General features: G+C 48.2%; 2 protein-coding genes across 2 annotated transcripts in view; both read left to right on the top strand.

Moving 5' to 3' along the window:
* Nucleotides 1-9925, top strand: part of LOC142250018 (stabilin-1-like) — a 43272-nt gene extending 33347 nt beyond the window's left edge. Inside the window, exons 5-9 of the mRNA XM_075322082.1 lie at nucleotides 2899-2968; nucleotides 3344-3439; nucleotides 3537-3653; nucleotides 7546-7742; nucleotides 9863-9925. Of these exons, the coding sequence (XP_075178197.1) occupies nucleotides 2899-2968; nucleotides 3344-3439; nucleotides 3537-3653; nucleotides 7546-7742; nucleotides 9863-9925 (543 nt within the window). The remainder of the gene's footprint in view (nucleotides 1-2898; nucleotides 2969-3343; nucleotides 3440-3536; nucleotides 3654-7545; nucleotides 7743-9862) is intronic.
* Nucleotides 9926-10122: 197 nt separating this feature from the next.
* The window catches only part of LOC142249827 (stabilin-1-like), a 281112-nt gene continuing 269146 nt past the window's right edge, over nucleotides 10123-22088 (top strand). The window contains exons 1-3 of the mRNA XM_075321739.1: nucleotides 10123-10176; nucleotides 12498-12625; nucleotides 13512-13591. Coding sequence (XP_075177854.1) covers nucleotides 10145-10176; nucleotides 12498-12625; nucleotides 13512-13591 — 240 coding nt within the window. The 5' untranslated portion in view covers nucleotides 10123-10144. The remainder of the gene's footprint in view (nucleotides 10177-12497; nucleotides 12626-13511; nucleotides 13592-22088) is intronic.

The raw sequence follows: 22088 nt of genomic DNA, 5'->3' as shown, positions 1-22088 counted from the left end.
CGATATTGTTCGCTACGGCAGCGATCACCACATGTCGCACGAACGACGGGGGCGGGTGCTATCGCTCGCAACATCGCTAGCGATGTCGCAGCGTGTAAAGCACCTTTTAGTGTCTTCATCAGAAAATGTAGAATGTTTCCTAACATTTACAGTATATTATATACCAGTGACATTATGTCTTCCATTTTAGGGTACTACAGTCTTTCCATTTTCTGTATATTAAGATCTGCTGAATTCGATTAGCGGCAACACCATAGTCCTTTATTTCCCTATTCACTTGGCAATGGAGATCGCGCATGTTGAAGCCTATTGTGATGCTAGTAACTAATGACAAGTTTTGAGGCAGGGTAGTCAAGCGTTCCGGGGTTAAGTACCTCGAGTGCACGTCAAGGATTAAGGGGATAAACAGAGGCGGAGTCAGAATACCTGGAGGGTAGCAGATAAAAGCAAAGGGGCTAAACACACGGATGGTTAGAACAAAGTCCAAGGTCAGACAACAATAAATCAATCAAACAGAGCACAGGAATACAGGCCAACAAGCACCACTGAGCAGAATGCTAAGACCAGCAGAGTTCTAGGAGAAATTGCTCAGCGAAGTAGCTGGGCAATCACCGGGAACAGAGAAAACCTAGACTCACTGATCAGAGGAATCATGACTCTCATGTTGCCTTTAGAAATAAGCTATTATTCTAAAGACTTAGCTTATATTACTACCCCCCCAATAAAATAAACACGCACCCTCAACCAACCATACATAGAGGAGAAGTTGTAGAGAAAGTTCTTAGCTGACAGTTGGTTGACAGATATGCAAGGGGGTGTTCCAAAAAATAACATATATCAACAAAACAAGGAGAGGTGATTATATGTAGGATCACTGGTAATTTGTCTACTAGGACCCCACGTGATCACAAAAATGGGGTCCCAATGTCCCCTGTGTAAGTGAAGCATTAGTGAGCGTGTGCGACCACTGCTCTGTCTATTTGTCTAAAGGAGTTGTAGACAGTTAATGGAGCAGTGTTCGCACATGCTCACTAATGCTTCATTCACACAAGGGACTTTGGGCACCCCTTTCTCCAAATTTATGGTGGGACTCAACAGCGGGAATCCTGGCAATTATTCTTATACAATCTACCCCGTGGATGGCTGATAAGTGTTTACATATCAACTCTGTATACCAATATCTGCACCTAGTTCATATGTTCCCTCTGGTTATATCCACTCATAATTCCAAAACTTATATAGCAGTCCTAAATCGCTGGCCCCATGTGTTTTATTATAGGGCTTATATTATCCCCTTTCTTTTATCCTAAGGGGTGCTTCACACACAGCGAGATCGCTGCTGAGATCGCTGCTGAGTCACAGTTTTTGTGACGCAGCAGTGACCTCATTAGCGATCTCGCTGTGTGTGACACTGAGCAGCGATCTGGCCCCTGCTGTGAGATCGGTGCTCGTTACACACAGCCCTGGTTCATTTTTTTATTGTTGCTCTCCCGCTGTGAAGCACACATCGCTGTGTGTGACAGCGAGAGAGCGACGAAATGAAGCGAGCAGAGAGTAGGAGCCGGCATCTGGCAGCTGCGGTAAGCTGTAACCAGGGTAAACATCGGGTAACCAAGGTGGTTACCCAATATTTACCTTCGTTACCAGCCTCCGCAGCTCTCACGCTGCCAGTGCCGGCTCCTGCTCTCTGCACATGTAGCTGCAGTACACATCGGTTTAATTAACCCGATGTGTACTGTAGCTAGGAGAGCAGGGAGCCAGCGCTAAGCAGTGTGCGCGGCTCCCTGCTCTCTGCACATGTAGCGACGTTATGATTGCTGCTGCGTCGCTGTGTTTGACAGCTAAGCAGCGATCATAACAGCGACATACAAGGTCGCTGTTGCGTCACAGAAAATGGTGACGTAACAGCGACGTCATTGTCACTGTCGCTATGTGTGAACCCAGCCTAACTCTTTTTAACTAACACTTTCCTAATCTAATTCTGCTATCTACTCTGGTCCTGTAAGCTTATCTCTAAGAAGCTCATAAATCCCTTTATTGTTGTTGTAGCTTTGATCCTTTAGGCTGCAGACAGGATTCGGACCAACTGAGCCAGGCACGTATTGACGTATTGGTGGGGGTGGGGAAGCCTCTCTGTGATGGACAGCAGTCTGGGAACTCGTGCCCACATCACACTTCACTTTCCACGCAGCCCTGCTCAGTTGGTCCCATTCCGTTCTGCAACCTAAAGGATCAAAGCTACAACAACAAAAAAGGTATTTATGAGCTTCATAAATATAAGTTTACAGAAGCAGCGTAGATAGCACAATTATATTCGGAAAGTGTTAGTTAGGAAGAGTTAGGATAAAAGACAGGGGATCACATTACTAGTGGAAAACTTCTTAAAATTAAATCACACAGCAGATTTATTCTGCCGAACCATGAAACGAACGAATCAGACACTTGCTTTATTATTACAGCTGTATTTATTTCACTCTTCAGAGGAAATTGACTTTTAAAAGCCAACCATGGATGATGGCACTTGAATGATTAGTGCAAGTTGCTGGTCCCCACACCTTTTCTCCACCAATCTCCCCTTGACTGACAGATGTTTCCTTATACAGACATCAGAGAAGACCTGTCAGTCTAAAGGAGCAGGACTAGCTGAAGACTGAAATCTGCATCTTGGACCAGTCATCCTAGTCACGTAATCCCTGCCCAGCTTACAAAACTATGTTTTTTTGCCGAAAAATTTCAGCACTTGAGAGTAAAACATACAGTTCTGCAATAATAGAGCCGGTTCTATCATTCATGCTACCCGAGGATTGGGCAGCATGAGTCTCCGGGGCAGGTTCTCTTTGGTAAATATATGGAAACTATTGGATAATTAATTATAATTATCTGTCCTATCCTTTATAGGAAGGATTCTCTGGTTTCACTTGTGGTGAATGCTCTGACCCCTCACTGTACGGAGAAGACTGTGATTCTGGTAAGTCGCTGCGCAATACCGTGCTAATATTAGTCTGAATATTAAAGGGAACTTGTCATGAGATTTATTCTGCCTGTAGTTCAAAAGATTGCATTATTACACCTGGGTATGTGTCCCTCTGAAAAATTGCCCCGTTTTGGAGAAAGCATACTTTGAAAAGCCGGAGGGGGGACTACGTCCCAATAGACTAGTCTGAGGAAGGTCTCCGGCAGCGGCTTCTCCCCGCCCCTTGCCCCATGACTGACAGGTCTTTCCCTTTGTGTGGTTCGGGCTGCATGAATCTCATCGCAGGTTCCTTTTAATATGAAATCTATGACAGCATTTATCTTCTCCAAAGTTATCTAGCACTATTAAAATGTGGTATGTTTTTGACAGTCTGTGAGTGCAAAAATGGAGTGTGCAAAAATGGAATTTCCGGGGATGGAAGCTGTATCTGTGAAGCCGGCTATATGGGATTGAAATGCGACCTAGGTAAGAAAACCATGAAATAATTCTGAATTGCGCAGCTATTGCCTAAATATCAAAACTGTATGTAAACATTATTAATACAAACTACTTATTTCTGTAGAATCCTTATCCTGCCGAGAAAGGAACTGTGGCCCCAATTCCCGATGTGTCGAGTCTGAAGACTTAGTTAAATGTGATTGCATGCCCGGCTACTACAGAAAGGGCAGTGCCTGCGAGGGTGAGTTGTTTCCTCCACCTTTCCCTTAAGAAAAGACTTATAAACCAATTTTAAAGTGGTTGTCCGAAGGCCAATGTAATTTTCATTCTAAATCTCTATTTAGTGCCATGATCTGAACTATTTCCTAAAAATACTTGAATTAAAAATTCCCTCTCCTTCCCTAACTACACTAAGTGCTTTTCTATTTTTTGTCCTACTTCCTGTGTGATTACGCTTTGAGAATCCCAGTGCATGCTGGGATACTCAAACAAAGCGTCATCAGGAGCAGAGGCTGCAGTCACTGCTGCAGCCTCTGCCCCTACCTGAAACGAAGCGTCATTACAAGCAGAGGCTGCAGTCACTGCCGCAGCTTCTGCCCCTACCTGAAATGAAGAGTCGTTAGCGGCAGAGGCTGTAGTCACTGCCACAGCCTCTGCCCCTACCTGAAACGAAGCGTCATTACAAGCAGAGGCTGTAGTAACTGCCGCAGCCTCTGCCCCTACCTGAAATGAAGAGTCGTCAGGGGCAGAGGCTGTAGTCACTGCCGCAGCCTCTGCCCCTACCCCTACCTGAAATGAAGTGTCATCAGGGTACAGAGGCTGTAGTCACTGCCACAGCCTCTGCCCCTACCTGAAACAAAGCGTCATTAGAAGCAGAGGTTGGGTCACTGCCGCAGCCTCTGCCCCTACCTGAAACGAAGTGTCATCAGGGGCAGAGGCTGTAGTCACTGCTGCAGCCTGTGCACCTACCTGAAACAAAGTGTAATTATTAGCAGGATCAGGGGCAAAGGCAGCAGTCACTGCCGCAGCCTCTGCCCCTACCTGAAACAAAGCGTCATTAGAAGCAGAATCTGTGGTCACTGCCGCAGCCTCTGCCCCTCCCTGAAACAAAGTATAATTAGGAGCAGAGGCTGTAGTCACTGGCGCAGCCTCTGCCCCTCCCTGAAAGAAGCGTCATCAGGGGGAGAGGCTGCAGTCACTGCCACAGCCTCAGCCTCAACCTGAAACAAAGTGTCATCAGTGCCGCTCGTTTCAGGGGTGGGGCTAATCCCTGTGCACTGTGCACAATGACAGCACGCTCTATGTTGCCGGCTCAGATAGGCAGTAATGAGCTGGCAGCAGAGCACGGTCAGAATATCTGGCTTGCAGAGACCAGTGACATCATTTCGGGGATTGGTGCTGGTCTCTGCGCGTGGTGTATTCTGACACTGCTCTGTATTGGGCTTATTACTTCTGATCTAAACCAGCCACAGAAAGTCTGCTGTTATTGTGCACATCACACAGTGACAGAGCAGGGACAAACACAGCCCCTGAAATGAGCATCCCTGATGACGCTTAGTGTCAGGAAGGGGGCAGAGGCTTCAACAGTGACTGCAGCCTCCATGTCCTCATGACTCTTTGTTTGGGTATGCCAGAATGCTCTGGAATTCTCTAACAAAATGTCATCAAAACGGAAGAAGGGAGAAAGGTAGAAAAGCATTTAGCTAGTTTAGTTAGGGAATAGTAGGACATTTTTAATTGAAGTATATTAGAAAATAGCTTAGATTATAGCACTAAATAGATAGGGATTTAGAGGGCAATTACTTTCAGACCACTCCTTTAATCAAAGCGCACTATGGTTCATAGCTACAAAGTTTATGAGGGTGAATAAGTCAAAAATCCATCAAGTCCAACCTATATAATCTTAACATGAGTATCTAAAGAAAGGCAAAATCCCTATGAAATGGATGTTAATTGCCCTATACAAGGAAAAAATCATTCCAAATATGACATTAAGAATAAATATCTGGGTCCAAATCAAATTTTCAGAAAACTTTGATTGAAACCTTGTTCAGCCAGATACGCAGCAGAGGGAACTGTCAATCATAATGCCAGGGCGTGGCTTACAGCTACTGCTGTCACATAGTGGTGACTGCCGAGCATGCCTCTATGACTGAAATTCAGTGGTTCTCAGAGGAATTAAGTTTATTTTCTCCCAGTAGCTGAGCTTATATTAAGGCGGACAGTCACCATTGGAATGCTATTAATCTGCAGGTAAACCCTATATTGGGGACATGGCAGGTTCCCTTTAATACCTATTTCATACAATACCTATAAAGGATAAATTAGTAAAGTTCATACAAAGAACATATCTACAACTGTGAACATTTTGTTTTCATTTTATTGTGACGCAAACCACAAAAAGTAAAAAATAACTGAAAACTTAAGTGTGCATAACTATTCACCCCCTAAAGTCAGTAGTTTGTAGAGCCTCATTTTGTTGCAATTACAGGTGCAAGTCGCTTTGCAATAAGTCTCTATGAGCTTTTAACTTCTTGCCTCTGGGATTTTTGCCCATTCCTCAAGGCAAAATTGCTCCAGCTCCTTCAAGTTAGATGTTTCCTTCATTTGTTCAGCAATCTTCAAGTCTGACCACACATTCTCCATTGGATTGAGGTCTGGGCTGTGACTCAGCCGCTCCAATAAACTTACATGTTCCCCCTTAAACCACTCGAGTGTAGTTTTAGCAGCATGTTTGGGACATTGTCTTGTTGGAAGGTGAATCTCCACCCCAGTCTCAAATCACTGACAGACTGAAACAGATTTTGCTCAAGAATATTCCTGTATTGCGCACCATCCTTCTTCCCCTCAGCTAGGACCATTTTCCCTGTCCCTGCTGCCGAAAAACCTCGTCACAGCATGATGCTGCCACCACCATGTTTCACCGTGGGGATGGTGTTCTTGAGGTGGTGAGCTTTGTTGGTTTGGTGCCAGACACAGCATTCACCTTGGTGGCCAAATAGTTCAATTTTGGTTTCATCTGACAACAGCATCTTCCTCCATACATTTGGGGAGTCTCACACATGTCTGTTGGCAAAATCAAAACAAGGCTTCCAATTTTTAGCTGTAAGTAAGGGCTTTTTTATGGCCACTCTTCCAAATAGGCAAGATGTATGGATTGTACGGCTTATTGTGTTCGTACGGACACACACTCCATTCTATGCTTGGGAACTCTGCAGCTCCTTCAGGGTTACCTTTGGTCTCTGTGCTGTCTTTCCAATTAATGCCTTCCTTGCCCGGGCTGAGAGTTTTGGTGGGTGTTCCACTCTTAGCAGGTTTGTTGGGGTACCATATTCTTTCCATATGATAATGGATTTGTTGGTGCTCCGTGCGATCATCAGAGATTGGGATATTTTTTTAAAGAACCCAACCCTGACTTTTACTTCTTGCCACTTTGTCTCTGACTGTTTGGAGAGCTCCTTGGTCTTCATGGTGGTGTCTTGAAATCTCCTTGGTCTTCACGGTGTTGTTTGGAGGTCTCCTTGGTCTTCATGGTGTTGTTTGGAGATCTCTTGGTCTTCATGGTGATGTTTGGAGATCTCCTTAGTCTTCATGGTGTTGTTTGGAGATCTCCTTGGTCTTCATGGTGTTGTTTGGAGAGATCTCCTTGGTCTTCAGGGTGTTGTTTGGAGATCTACTTCATCTTCATGGTGTTGTTTTGAGATCTCCCTGGTTTTCATGGTGTTGTTTGGTTAGTGGAGGTTCTTGCTTAATGGTGTTGAAGCCTCTGTGGCCTTTCAGAAAGGGTGTGTCTAAACTGTTAGCTAACGGGACACTTAGATTGCACACAGGTGGACTTCATTTCACTAAGGACATGACAAGTTAATTGCTTGCAACAGAAATTTTTAGGAGCTTCATAACAAAAGGGGTGAATACATATGCATAATTCGGATTAAAAATATTAAAACACAGTTGTATTTATGCCTTACTGCATTTGATGGTATTGTAAATAAATCATGTGTTGCATGTGTTGCCGGTATAAGTGCTCACACTGTGCCTAATATGTATAAACTAGTGCAGAGAAGATCTGGAGGTGCAAATACTCTGGAATTAAAAAAAGCAGATCGGCAGTAATATTTTCTTTCCTTCAATAGCCAAGGATCCATGCAGACCGTCACCTTGCAGTCCGTATGCTGTGTGCCAATCAACGGGGCCTCACCAGTACACGTGTACATGTAAAAAGGATTATTATGGCGATGGGAAAACATGCCTTGCTTATAATCCATGTTCTTTTAACAATGGAGGGTGCCCGCAAAATTCGACAAAATGTGCATTTAGAAGTCCCGGCAAGGTAAGCATTGCTGACCATTTTATTTAATTTTTATTCTTTTTATGCAACATTTAAAAGGAACTTGTCACCTGATTCCATACTGCCCGAATCATGGGAAGTCTAAGGAAGTGGGGCAGGAAGTAGCCACCGGGGACCTGTCTTAAGGGTGCTTTACATGCTGCGACATCGCTAGTGATGTCGCGAGCGATAGCACCCACCCCCGTCGTTCGTGCGACATGTGATCGCTGCCGTAGCGAACAATATTGCTACGGCAGCGTCACACGCACATACCTGTTCAGCGATGTCGCTGTGGTCGCCGAACAAACCCTCCTTCGAGGGGGAGGTGCGTTCAGCGTCACAGCGGCATTACAAAACTGCCGCCCAAATGAAGAGGAGGGGAGGAGATGAGCGGCCGGAACATGCCGCCCACCTCCTTCCTTCCTCCTTTCCGGTGGACGCAGGTAGGATGATGTTCGTCGTTCCTGCGGTGTCACACACAGTGATGTGTGGTGCCGCAGGAACGACGAACAACCTGCGGAATGAAACACCAACGACATTATGATTAGGAGCGATGTGTCAACGATCAACGATTTTTTGCCGTTTTTGCGATCGTTGATCGTCGCTCCTAGCTGTCACATGCTGCGATGTCACTAACGACGCCGGATGTGCGTCACAAACACCGTGACCCCGACGATATATCGTTAGCGATGTCGCAGCGTGTAAAGCACCCTTTAGACTAGTCATCCTAGACATGTAGTCTCTGGCTGGCATTTTAAAGTATGTTTCTCCTGAAACATTGTAGAATTTTTGGAGTATGGCTATATTCACACATCCGTTTTGTCCATCAGTGGTCTATGCTTTCTTAAAAAAAAATAAAAGGATCGCACAGTGACCCATAAAGATTCATTGATCCATATACGTGTCTGTTTTGAAAACAGATTATTTTCTCCAGTCCGTGAGTGTCATTAGTGTGTCTCGGCCTAATGTGATCTTGTGGGGATCTGGGATCACAAGATCAGAGTGTACAGTTGATCACAGATCATCTTTAGTGCCTGCTCGTTGTTTACCTTCAGTTGAAGCTTATTTAATTCCATCGGTGCTGAAAAGGTTAGGGTTCCTTGCTATCAGGTAGATGTAACCTCAGCTGCAGCCACTAACATCTGTTATAAATATCCGCTCCTCACTCCTCTCTATGCCGGCTATAGTTCATTCTATACTCTCCACTTTGAAGGAGTTTGTCTCTGGAGAAGCTTAGATGTTTGTGGTTGCAGATGAGGAGTTTCCTGCTGGAGAAGCTGTGGAGTATAATTTGTTGTGTCTTTCCCCACCTGTTGGTCTTACCTTCCTCATGATGTTTTATTGTAGTGGTCTCTACAGTCACTTGTCCAGGTTGAGTTCAGGGCCAGTGAGGGCCTAGGCTTGTGACGACGCACGGGGGAAGGACCCATCTAGGAATGTTAGGTAGTGCAGAGAGTTATGAGGTGACCCCAATGCCCTCTCAATAGCGCCAGAGCCTATTTTTCCCTTTTATGTTGTGTCACTCGTAAGGAGTCCTCTGGCTCCCGGGGTGACAGTGAGGCTCATCCTTCCATACAGATCAGACTCGACCATTAGTCTATGGAATCCACTAAGCACGGATGAAAAACTGAAGACATTAGTGCTCCACCCCTGTTTAATTCAATTTTTAACCATTTTACATGAATACTAAAATAGACCTGGATGTGTTAATGTAGCCTAAAACATACACAGCACAATGAGGCATCCAGAGTCTGATTCAAGCTGCCCTTGGTCAATGTGCTCAGCAGTGATGCCAAAGAAGACAGTCCAAGATGTCTTAGGCCAGGGATTGGCTACAGCGGTAATTTACTGAAGCCGGGATGTCATCACTGCAGCACTGGAAAAGCAGTGGATGAGTAAAGCAAAGAGTGACAGAGCCCATGAATCGAAGTGTTTTCACTCTCTGCTCCCCCTGACTGACTGCTCCTCACTGTCCCTCCTCCCTGCTGCTGCTGAGATCTCACACTAATCAGTACAAGCTGCAGTGGTCAGTAAATCTGGCTTTTCGGATACTAAATACACTGGGATTGATGAGCTCTCTCACTCTACAGTTGGACTTGTAACATGCTCTACTTTAATTTCAGGGTTATAGATCCATTCTGACATGGATTGCCAGAATAAGTACACAAGCTGCACCAGGTCCATGAGATCAATAACATATGTATTTTTTTTTGAGGTGGGCAGCATTTACGTTGTCTATAGTGGGCTGTAGAATGAGATATGCTGTGAAATTGCTATGCTTTGTACTAACTATCAGTAATTACCAGTCTTTTTGCAGTTGCTTGCCTGGAATGATCACTCGCAATATTTCTATGGGGTGTTATTCACCTTTCGTTTGTCGCGTGTCATCGTGTGGTAAAAGTGCGATGTGTGAAGAAGTGTCTCCCGGAGTGCAAAAGTAAGAATTCAGCTTAACAATGTTACCGTACAGTATACCCGTGCTTTCACACAAAACCTGCAGAAAAACAGATTTACTACACTTAAGGCCCCGTTACACGCTGCGATATATCACTAGCGATCGTCCCCGCCCCCATCGGTTGTACGACACGGGCAAATCGCTGCCCGTGCCGCACAAAATCGTTTGGAGCCGTCACACGGACTTACATGCTTAGCGACGTCGCTAAGCGGCCGCCCACTAGAAGCGGAGGGCAGAGATGAGCGGTACGTAACATCCCGCCCACCTCCTTCCTTCCGCATTGCCGGCGGCCGCATGTAAGTTGTAGGTCGTTGTTCCCGAGGTGTCACACGTAGCGATGTGTGCTGCCGCAGGAACGACGAACAACCTGCGTCCTCAACAATCAACGAACGACGTGTCAACGATGGACGATAAGGTGAGTATTTTCCATCGTTAACGGTCGTTCCTTGCTGTCACACGCAACGACGTCGCTAACGATGCCGGATGTGAGTCACGGAATCTGTGACCCCGGCGATATATCGTTAGATCGGTCGTTGCGTGTAACGGGGCCTTTAAGGGTACTTTACACACAACGATATCGCTAACGATATATTGTCGGGGTCACGGTGTTCGTGACGCACATCCGGCGCCGTTAGCGATATCGTTGTGTGTGACTAACAGGAGCGAAGATCAACGATCGCAAAAACGTCAAAAATCGTTGACACGTCGCTTTTTTTCATAATATCATTGGTGGTGCATGCCGCTGGTTGTTCGTCGTTCCTGCAGCACCACACATCGCTATGTGTGACACCGCAGGAACGACGAACATCTCCTTACCTGAGTCCACCGGCAATGAGGAAGGAAGGAGGTGGGCGGCATGTTCCAGCCGCTCATCTCCGCCCCTCCTCTGCTATTGGGCGGCCGCTTAGTGATACCGCTGTGACGCCAAACGAACCGCCCCCTTAAAGGAGAGATTGTTCGGTGTCTCCAGCGACGTCGCTAAGCAGGCATGTGCGTGTGACGCTGCCGTAGTGATATTGTTTGCTACGACAGCGATCACCCCCATGATTGCTATCGCGCACGACATTGCTAGCTATCGCTAGCGATGTTGCAGCGTGTAAAACACCCTTTATTCCCCACAAGAAACTAAAACTTATTTTGGTGCACATATCAGGCATTGTCCAGATTCTCCTGGACTGTAACTTGCTATGGATTTTCTTTCAGTGGGTGGTTCCCCTTCATCAGCATTCTGCCAGCACTAAATGTTCCAGAACTTCCTTCCCTTCTTTTCCCAGCAGGTATTCCTCCTGCCAATGTCCAATGACCTAAACTGAAAGTCCACTTTTTTATTATTTCTGTATGTAGCCAAGACCATACAGCGGCTTAACAAGACAGGATCCACTCAGAACAGTCCTCACAGTCACAAGAGTCACCCAAAGGAGTTGAGTTCACATTTTCAGCATCATATCCAGAGGTTGTTTTTCCAAAATAGATGTATGAGCGCTGCCGGTATTGCTGCAGAGGTTACTGGGATGGGAGGGGTGTTGCCAGACATGGCATCAAATTAGTCTGCATGGCTGTTGTCCTCTACTAAAGATGATGCAAAAGAAAACCACAGTTTGCTGAAGACAAGCAGACTAAGGACATGGATTACTGGAACCACGTCCTGTGGTATGATGAGACCAAGATAAATGTTTTTTGTTTCAAATGGTATCAAATGTGTGTGGTGGCAACCAGGTGTGGAGGACAAAGACAAGTGTTTCCTGCCTACAGTCAGGCATGGTGGTGGGAGTGTCATGGTTTGGGGCTGCATGAGCGCTACCGGCTGTGGGGCTACAGTTCATTGAGGGAACCATGAATGCCAAAATGTACTATGACATACCGAAGTAGAGCATGATCAGAGTAGGATCCCCTCCCTTCGTATTGAGCATGACCCCAAACACCTCCAAGACGACCACTGCCTTGCTAAAGAAACTGAGGGTAAAGGTGATGCACTGGCCAAGCATCTCCAGACCTAAACCCTATTGAGCATCTGCGGGGCCTCCTCAAACAGAAAATGGAGGAACGCAAGGTCTCTAACATCCACCAACAGCTCTCCATCAGTCAATTTTTATGAGAATGCCAAAGTCCCGGAACATTGTCCAATCCAGCAGTCATCGCAGTTTGCAGCGTCCTCTAATCCCATTTTTAGGACTGCACAGAATATTTTAGTTCTTTAGGTGCATTATGTTGATACCCTCATTGAAAAAAGTGAATCAAATGTAACAACTTTGTTAATTTTACTAATTTAAGGTATGTGACATAAGAATTTCTATGTACCATAGGTGTGTTTGTCACGAAGGAGAGATTGGTGATGGCAAAAACTGCTATGGAAGCCTTTTATATGAGATGCAGAAACTGAATATTGATGACCAGAAAGTGAGGAAACAGCCGGGTGCACTGAGGCTTTTTGGTGAGACTATCCTCTATTGGAGTCACCTGTTTGTGCTGTGTACAGCTTTAATGAAAAGTTTAAAGAGCGGTATAAACTTTTTCTTAATCAAATATTAAAAAAGTGCTCCCATATATATTTTATTAAATGATTGTATATATACATGTAATTTTGTGTGAGTGTGTTAATATACTGACCTACCGCTTCTTTCTCCGGTGTCCAGCGCCGTTCTGCTCCTCTTCTCAGTGACGTCACTGCTCTGCAGACTCTTCGGGTCTCACTACACTGTGCATGATCCAGAAGTGGCTTTTACAGTGTAAGTCTATGGAGCCTCAGACCAAGGCTCCATAGACTTAAATGGTAAAAGAGACTTCTGCATCGGAAATGGAGCAAAGAGCAAGCTGGATCATCGGAATTGCGGTGACATTACTGAAAAGAGGAGCAGAACAGTGCTAGATCCTGGAGAAAGTGGCGGTGGGTGGGTATATTAATACACACACACCCCATTACATGCACATATGCACACATTTAATGAAATATATATATATAGATGGGAGCACTTCTTTAATTGACTGGGTGTGATGACTTACAATAAAATTAGAAGGACTTTTTATCTTGTGAAATAATCGTGTTCACCATGTGACAATTCTGGATCATCATTTCGTATGACTGTTCCTTGTGCCGTTTCTCTGTTATTCCTTAGGTGTTACAAGTTCCCTGTTATAGGAGTGAGTCCCTACTATCTTATATTGTCAGTCCTGATTGGACAGTGTCAGTGCGCAGACACCCCCCCCAAACTTGTAGCCCCAGTTGTAAATGTATTCACATATTTCTAGGAGGAATAACAGAGGAACGGCACTATATTTGCTAATACGGAGTGTATATTTTCTTTCTTATTGTTTGATAGAGGAGGGGTGTGGATTGAGCTTACGAAAATACGGTCCTTTCACGGTGTTTGTTCCCCTTATGAAGCAACGTCACATGAACGTAAGTACGGACAGTACAATTAGTCACCCTATCTTATCATTGGCAGCCATATGGCTAGGGACTACACGTGGCATGGAGATTGTGGCATTGGACATCTACATTGCATCTAATGGCTGTGGATGTGGGGGCGTTGCGGTCCACAATGCTACTGTCATAGAAAATCCAACAATCTTGTTTTTTTGGTTGCAAGTTGCATGCAAATTTAGCCCATTGACTTCAATGTAAGTTTAGTTCGACCTGCCTCTTACATGTGACCTGTCTGAAATTTTGGCTAGGTTTTTCGTGCATCTAAAAACTAGTCACATGCAGAGGAGGATGCCCAGTACCCCTCCTGCAGTAAAAGCGCAAGATCTTGCTCTTCCCTCTAATCCAGAGCTGCTACCTATGTTATTAAATGTATTGTCTGGTCCCGGGGTACAGGTCTGCAGTCACTATGTGTCATTCTATGTGACTGTAGACGTGTGAATCCTCACAGTGCACACAGTGTATACTTCTGTCCACATTCCAACTAGACTTAAGGTCCAGTCACACATAACGAGATCGTTACTACGTCACAGTTTCCGGATCGTTGTTAAATCGTTGGTGAGATCGTTGGTGAGATGTTACACAGTCATTTTCCCAGCAACTTTAGTAACGATGCAGCGACCTGTATAACGATCTCGTTGGTCGTTGGGACCCTGTCACACAGCAGCTATGTAACGATTCCGACCTCGAATAGGGGCGTAATGTTTGATGCTGTAAGCCACATAGGCGTGCATATGCATCGCCTTTTCCACACTCCGCTCCGATTGGTGGCCAATACTGCGTTCTGATTAGGCGACCGGCCTAGAAGGCAACTTTGAATCACTTCATCCTTTGTCCCTTTTTGGGCCTTGTTTTGAGGATAGAACCTGCGACTCCACTTGGATTCATTCGTACTTTGTTCCCGGTTGCTTGCTTGCTTTTCGGATCGAAGCTGCATCTGCACCCGGATTCATCCCTCCTTCGTTCCCGAGTGTTTGCTTATTGTTCTCAGCGACAACCAATCGGTGCAGAGGGGGCACGGTAAAGGTGACGCAACTACACGCCTACGTGTCACACTTTAAGTTCTCATCTAGGTCGTTAACGAGATCGTTGGTAGGTGTCAAACATACAGATCCATCCTGCCCAACAGGACTCCAACAAGCAAAAAATGGCCCAGGACATTCAGCAACGACCAACGATCTCACAGCAGGGGGCGGATCGTTGGTACGTGTCAAACATAACGAGATCGCTGGTGAAGTCGTTGTTTCGTCACAGAAACTGTGACGTAGCAACGATGTCGTTAGCAATCTCGTTATGTGTGAAGTGGCCTTTATCCAGCCTCCCTCAATTCACTTGTATTGAGGGAGGCCATAGACATCTAGTCAGCACATGACTGCATGTATGTAAATTTGATACTTACGGTCATTCCCCGCCTTCTCCTGGCACCAGAGAATAGTCATAGCCAACATAGAGCACCCCATTGCCAGACAACCCCTTATGTTATCGAACAGTAACATCATTAGGGCGGCTATCTTTCAGTAAACAGCTTAGTAAAGTATGTGGCAGCTCTTCATTGGCGCAAAAGAGCGAAATCTCACTCATTGCCTGCAAGAGGAGCAGAGTATGGTTGTGGGATCTTTCCAATATTTTAAAACTTTACAGTGGCCTTTTATTGTGGTTAGCCGAAGGCACACCTCTGCAATTACCATGCTGTCTAATCAGCATCGTGAGCGAAGTACACTCCTTCTATGCCTCTGGAACTCCAAATTAATAAGATTTGTTTTACGGGCGCTTGGGAAATCAATACAGCACATGCTGCTTTGTGGTGTACTGAAAGTTTCTGCTTTTTACACCATGTGACCTGTTTATATAGTACCTCAAACAAAGAAATAACTCCTCTGAACTATGCACCAATAAGAGCAGCAAGGGGGTATGTATAGAAATGTGAAACTTCCCCGCCCATCAGTGTTAGCTGAACCCTATGACATCATTAGCTATAAGACAAGATATACATTATAGGAGCTAAATGGATTCAATTTTCTCACAGCATCTTGATATGCCGCACCTGTGAGGTGGATGGATTATCTTGGTAAAGGAGAAGTGCTCAGTAACACAGATTTAAACAAATATGTGAACACTATTTGAGAGAAAAAGCCCTTTTGTGTACATAGAAAAGTCTGAGATCTTTGAGTTCAGCTAAAAAAAAAAATTATATTTTCAATGTATTTTACACTTTTTGTGAAAGGGAACCAGTCACAACTTTTTTGGCCTATAAGCTGCGGCCACCTCCGCCGGGCTCTTATCTACAGCATTCTAACATGCTGTATATAAGAGCCCAGGCCGGGAGTAGAACATGAAAAACACTTTATAATACTCACCTAACGGTTGTGCTGTGGGCCTAATGGCGTCTCCGTTCTCTGGTGCGGGCGCCTCCCCTTTCGGCCATCTTTGTCCTCTTTCTGAAGCCTGGGTGCATGACGCGGCTACGTCATACACACTCGCCGTTCCTGCGCAGGCGCAATACAATACTTTGATCTGCCCTGCTCAGGACCTGAATGCCGGCGAGTGTGGATGATGTCAGACCCGTCATGCACCGCCGCTAGAGGAGATCAAAGATGGCCAAAAGAGGCGGCGCCGGAAACCGGACAGCGGAGACACCCATTAGGCCCACCGCGCGACCATTAGGTAAGTATTATAAAGTGTGTCGTGGGCGGCGGGGCACTGCGGTCGCTAACGCTCGGGTCCGGTGCTGCTGCTGCTTGGTGGCTCGAGTTGTGGGCCGGATCTAGGGACTCGAGCGGCGCTCCTCGCCCGTGAGTGAAAAGGGGGGTTGGTTTGTTTTGGGGATTTAGTCCGTGACGCCACCCACGGGTTGTGGTGAAGATGGGCACCACCGCTGCTGGTGACGGGGATCCCGGGAGCGATGGTAGGGAGCAGCTGGGATGTTGTTTTCCCCCTCTGGGGGTAGGGGTTGGTGGTCTCGGGGCCCGGTGGTGTGACGGGGAGGCAGGGTAGGTGAGGTGCAGGGTTGCAGGGAAAGAGAGGCGCGGTGCCGGATGGCACGGGTGTACTCACTCAGCAAGAGATGCACAAAGTCTCCGGTAAACCAAACGGCTGGATGGATGGGTCCCGCAGCCGGCTGCAGTGTCTCTCCCCGGACAGGTGATGGCGACTGTCTTTCCCTGCACCTTTGTGTACTGTCTTGACTACGATGGGTCCCCAACGGTAGTCCGCTCCCCGGTGTATGGATGCCGGAGGAGCCCGTTTGCCCGCAGGCGCTGGCCCTTGGGTCTCTAGCCTTTGGCGGTAGCTGTATACCCTCACGGTGCGGACGGTTGCCTTCTAACGGGTCTTTGGTTCTTAGGAAACCCCTGGGGTTCCTGTCACACTCTGATTTGACTGTTGACGGCGACTCCAAGCCTAGTCGAGGTCCGATGGCCCTGCCTGTGTGTGCTGGCTTCACTTCGCTCCCCAGTCGGTACCGGCGGGCCACCGCCCGACCCCGGTCCTATGGTTCCGCGTCGATCCACCACTCTTGCAGACGGCCACCACCGTCTGCCAACCTTGTTGTCTGTGCCTGGGCCACAAACCCAGACACTCTCCACTTTACTCCTCTCACTTCGACCTCCTCAACTGTTCTTCCACTTTTCCCGCCTCCAGGCCTGTGAACTCCTCGGTGGGTGGGGCCAACCGCTTGGCCCCGCCCCACCTAGTGTGGACATCAGACCCTGGAGGGAGGCAACAAGGGTTTTGTGTTTGGCTAATGTAACTGTCTAGTCGGGGTGGGGGGGTGTGCGTGTGTTACCTGTGACGACCTGGCTAGTCCAGGGCGCCGCATTCCCCCTTGGTGAAATGCAGACCGTCCGTGGGCTGCCCGTCCATCACCGGTTTTATTTTTCAACTGTAAAAAAATATAAATAACATGTAAACATAGAAAACATAAGCATTCTTTTCAGGCCACTTTAACGTTGCACATATAAACATTTTTAATAACGGACGGACGGACGGATGTCTTCTGCTCTCCTACCCAAGCAACCTAGCCCTGATGCTGCCCCTAAGAAGTAGGCAGCACCCCTTGACCCCAGTCCAGGTTCAGGCTGCCCGAGCGGGAACGGGTACGGTAACTTGCACCCGACTGTCACTTCAGGGGACCCCACATCCAGGGGGGGCCCCTGACCCCCGGAGGATCGCCACCGGTTACGGTAGTGGCGGGCCTGAGCCATCCCTTTCCTCCAGGCCCATCCTCCAAATCAGCCTCTCCGGAGGCGGCAACGGTATCCATCCCACAAAACTATTTACAAACCCACCAGTTCGTGGGTGGCCTGCTAGTTCTCGGCCATGTTCATGAGGAGTTCCTTATGTGGGTATGGGGGGTTGTTAACCAAACAAGGACTACTCCAGTCCCAATGGGGACGGTTCTCTTCTCGGACGGTAATCAGGTGATTTTATCGGTTTGATTCATTGTCGTTCACTCACATATTTACACAATCAACAGGTGGCACCCCTAAATGTCGGTTTCCCTATACCTAAGCGGGGGCCTACCTAGGTTGGAGCGTGTGGACCTTCGGGGCCCAATGTCAGTAGTAACAGGCGAGGGAACAGAGGAGACAACCTGTTCCTCTTCCCGTATATCGTGTGGGGCAGGCGGAGACCCAAGGGGACTAGGTACAGGTGCAGCCCTGGGCACTGGTTCACTGGCGGTTACTTCCATCTCCTTTTCCTCCACGGGTTGTGGGAACATTATTACCGGAATAATCACCGCGCCATTCTGCATAGGCCAGTCCGCTGGGAAGTCACCCATTACCGTGTGGATCACCTCTTTTTCTTTCTCCCCGGTTGGTCTGGGGGCCAGAACTTCAGCTGCCACCTTCAATGGAGATGGGCACCTCTTTAGGTGGTCCCTGGAAACTGTGGCCGAAGTCTTCCCCTGGTCACGACTGATCTGGTAGGCCTTCTCATTCTCCCATTCAGTGGGTTGTATGACATAGGGGGTTTTCTCCCACTGGTCATCAAGCTTGTGGGTTCTTCTTTTTTTTCCGTTTTAGCACTACATCCCCAGGTTTAAAGGGACCAGCTGGAGCCCGCCTGTTGAAGTACTGTTCTTGCTGTTCCCGGCTCCGACACAGGTTCCTTTCCACGTACTCCTGGACCTGTTGGTACTGCGCTCTCCGCCGAGTGTCCCAACCAGCAGTCGAAGGAAGGGCCTCTGGAGCTTCCAAGTCCATTTCTAGGTCCACCGGCAACCGGCCCGGCCGGGCTCTCATCAAATACGCTGGTGTACATTTGGTAGAGCTAGAGGGAATGTTATTGTACATGTCGACCAGGTCAGGCAGCTTTTCTGGCCACAGGTTCCGCTTTTCTAACGGTAGCGTCTTAAGGAGACCCAGGACCAGATGGTTCATCTTGTCACACTTGCCATTAGTCTAGGCATGGTAAGGCGTGGTCCGAATCTTCTTGCAGCCGTATAACTGGCAGAATTCTTGAAACACCTCCGCTTCAAAAGCTGGACCCCGATCGGTAAGCACCCTCTCCGGGTACCCGTGCGGTCGGCAAAAGTAGGCCTGGAATGCTCTAGCGGTGGTACGGCCGGTCAGGTCTTTGACTGGGACAACCACCATGAATCTCGAATAGTGGTCTACGATGGTCAGGGCGTAGGTGTACCCACTTCGGCTAGGGATGAGTTTGACGTGGTCCAGGGCGACTAACTCCAGCGGCTAATGGGTAACGATTGGGCGTAGAGGGGCCTTCTGGCTGGCCTCGTCCCTTCTTCTCAGTGCACAGGGACCACACTCTCGGCATCAGGCCTCCACAGACTCCTGCATCCTACTCCAATAGAACCGCTCTCTCAACAGCCTCTCCAGCTTCTTCCACCCAAAGTGCCCGACACCGTCATGGTAAGCCCGTAGAACCATGGGCACACTAGCCTGAGGAACCACCAGCTGACGAACCTTCTCATGAGTCTTCGGGTTGATCAGTTCCCGATACAGTTTCCCCTGGTACAGATGCAGCCGGGCTCTTTCCTTCCACAGCCGCTGGGCCTCGGGAGGAGCAGCAGTGTCCATTCTAGCAGAACCTTGTTCAATCATGGTCTTGACCACTTGGACGGCAGGCGCTTGGTCTTGGGCTTCTTGGCATACCTGACTGGGTAGTGGGTCCAGGTTCGCCTGTTGCTGCTTGACATGCAACTTCTCGACTGGTGGCCGGTGAAATGCGGGCAACTATATTTCTTCAAGATCATCGCCTTCCGACCCCTCATCTGGTAGGTGGGGCATCCGGGATAGCGCATCCGCGTTGGTGTTCTTACAGCCGGCTCCGTACTTGATCGTGAAGTCGTAGTTAGACAACCATGGCCACCCACCGCTGCTGCAACGTGCCCAGCTTGGCCGTGTCCAGATGGGTTAACGGATTATTGTCCGTATAGGCGGTGAACTTAGCTGCTGCGAGGTAATGGCGGAATCGCTCGGTAATGGCCCACACCGGGGCTAGGAACTCAAGCTTGAAGGAGCTGTAATTCTCAGGGTTCCTTTCCGTGGGCCGGAGTTTTCTGCTGGCGTAGGCGATCACTTTTTCCTTTCCGTTCTGGACCTGGGACAGGACTGCTCCCAAGCCTACATTACTGGCATTGGTGTAGAGGATGAATGGGAGACTGTAGTCGGGGTACGCCAGGATTTCTTCCCCGGTCAAGGCCGTCTTCAGCTGGCGGAAGAACTCTTCATGCTTCGCTTCCCACGCCAACGGGGTGCCAAGGGACCTGCCACCCTTGGTCTGTCCCACGAGGAGGTCTTGCATGGGGGCGGCCATCTTCGTGTATCCCTTAATGAAGCGGCGATAGTAGCCCACCAGGCTCAGGAACTGTCTCACCTCTCTCACCGTGGTCGGCCTCGGCCAGTCCTGAATGGCAGTAATCTTTTCGGGATCTGGGGCGACGCCTTCCGCGCCCACCACATGCCCGAGGTACTGCACCCTGGGTTTCAGTAGGTGGCACTTAGTGGGTTTCAATTTCATCCCATATTAGGCTAGGGACGCGAACACTTCACCCAGATGTTCCAGGTGGGCCTCGTACATCTGGGAATACACGATCACATTGTCACATTAGGACCGTTTCAAAATTGAGATGTCCCAGGCAACACTCCATGAGCCGTTGGAAGGTTTCAGGGGCATTGCACAGCCCGAACGGCATGCTGTTAAACTCGCAGAGTCCCATGGGAGTGGCGAATGCCGTCTTCTCACGGTCCTCTGGTGCGACCGCTACCTGCCAGTACCCGCTAGTAAGGTCAAGGGTAGAGAAGAAGTTAGCAGTCCTCAGCGCAGCTAGCGACTCTTCGATACGGGGGAGAGGATTGGCATCCTTATGCGTGATCTGGTTGATCTCCCGGTAATCCTCACACATTCTCATGGTGCCGTCTTTCTTCTTTACCAGCACCAGTGGGGCTGCCCAGGGACTACAACTATCCCGAATGACCCCTGCCTCCTTCATGTTCCTCAACATGTCTTTGGCGCATTGATAGTGTGCTGGCGGAATTGGCCTATACCTCTCTTTGATGGGTGGGTGTAGGCCTGTAGGGATATGGTGTTGAGCCCCCTTAATCCCTCCGAAATCTAATGGGTGCTTGCTGAAGACCTGTTCATACTCTTGCACTACCCTGTATACCCTGTATACCCCCCCCTCTTTGTGATGCGTGGGTGTGGTTTCAGTACCTACATGTAGTTCCTGGCACCACTCCTCTAACTGTTCAGGGGGTGTATGGTTACTGGCAGGGGATGCTGAGGTAGGAGGGACGGCTTCGCGAATGGTGTGAGGATCTAGGGTGAGCAACTTGGCAATGGTGGCGTAACGGGGGAGCCTGACTTCCTCTTCCCCACAATTCAGCACTCTTACAGGCACTCTCCCCTTTTTAACGTGAACCACCCCTTTGGCCGCCATCACCATGGGCCAGTGTTCAGACGGCGTGGGTTCCACCATCGCCAGGTAGTCGCGCCCCTGGGGGCCTACTGCTGCCCTGCACCAAATCATCATCTCACTTCGGGGTGTTACTACCAAGGGGGCCACATCCATCACCCTTACTCTACCGATCTCTCCACCGGTTGAGTTCACTTGCTGCCGATACAGAAGGGCCCGGATCTCACGCTGCACAGCCTTCTGTCTGCCTCCTCCTGCTGTGGCGGCCAACTGCTGCAACAGACTCGGCACCTCACTCATACAATGCTCCATCACATTGGTCCCTAGGATTACATTTGGGTTATGGTCACTAGGTTCATTCATCACCACAATCATCGCTTGGTCTTTTAACTCCGCACGTCCCACGGTCAGGGTCACTTGTTTGTATCCCACTTGGGTTAGAGGCAGGGCTGTGGAGTCGGAGTCGTGGAGTCGGAGTCGGAGCTCATTTTGGTGGAGTCGGAGTCGGTATAAAATGCACCGACTCCGACTCCTAAAATATATAATAAATTGGGGACAGTAGTGCAATGCAGAATGTGCTGAATATTTTACTAA

The sequence above is a fragment of the Anomaloglossus baeobatrachus genome, chromosome 8 (assembly GCF_048569485.1).
Source record: "Anomaloglossus baeobatrachus isolate aAnoBae1 chromosome 8, aAnoBae1.hap1, whole genome shotgun sequence".
NCBI lineage: Eukaryota > Metazoa > Chordata > Amphibia > Anura > Aromobatidae > Anomaloglossus > Anomaloglossus baeobatrachus.
Note: the sequence above shows the minus strand (reverse complement) of the source record. Positions and strands in the feature narration are given on the sequence as shown.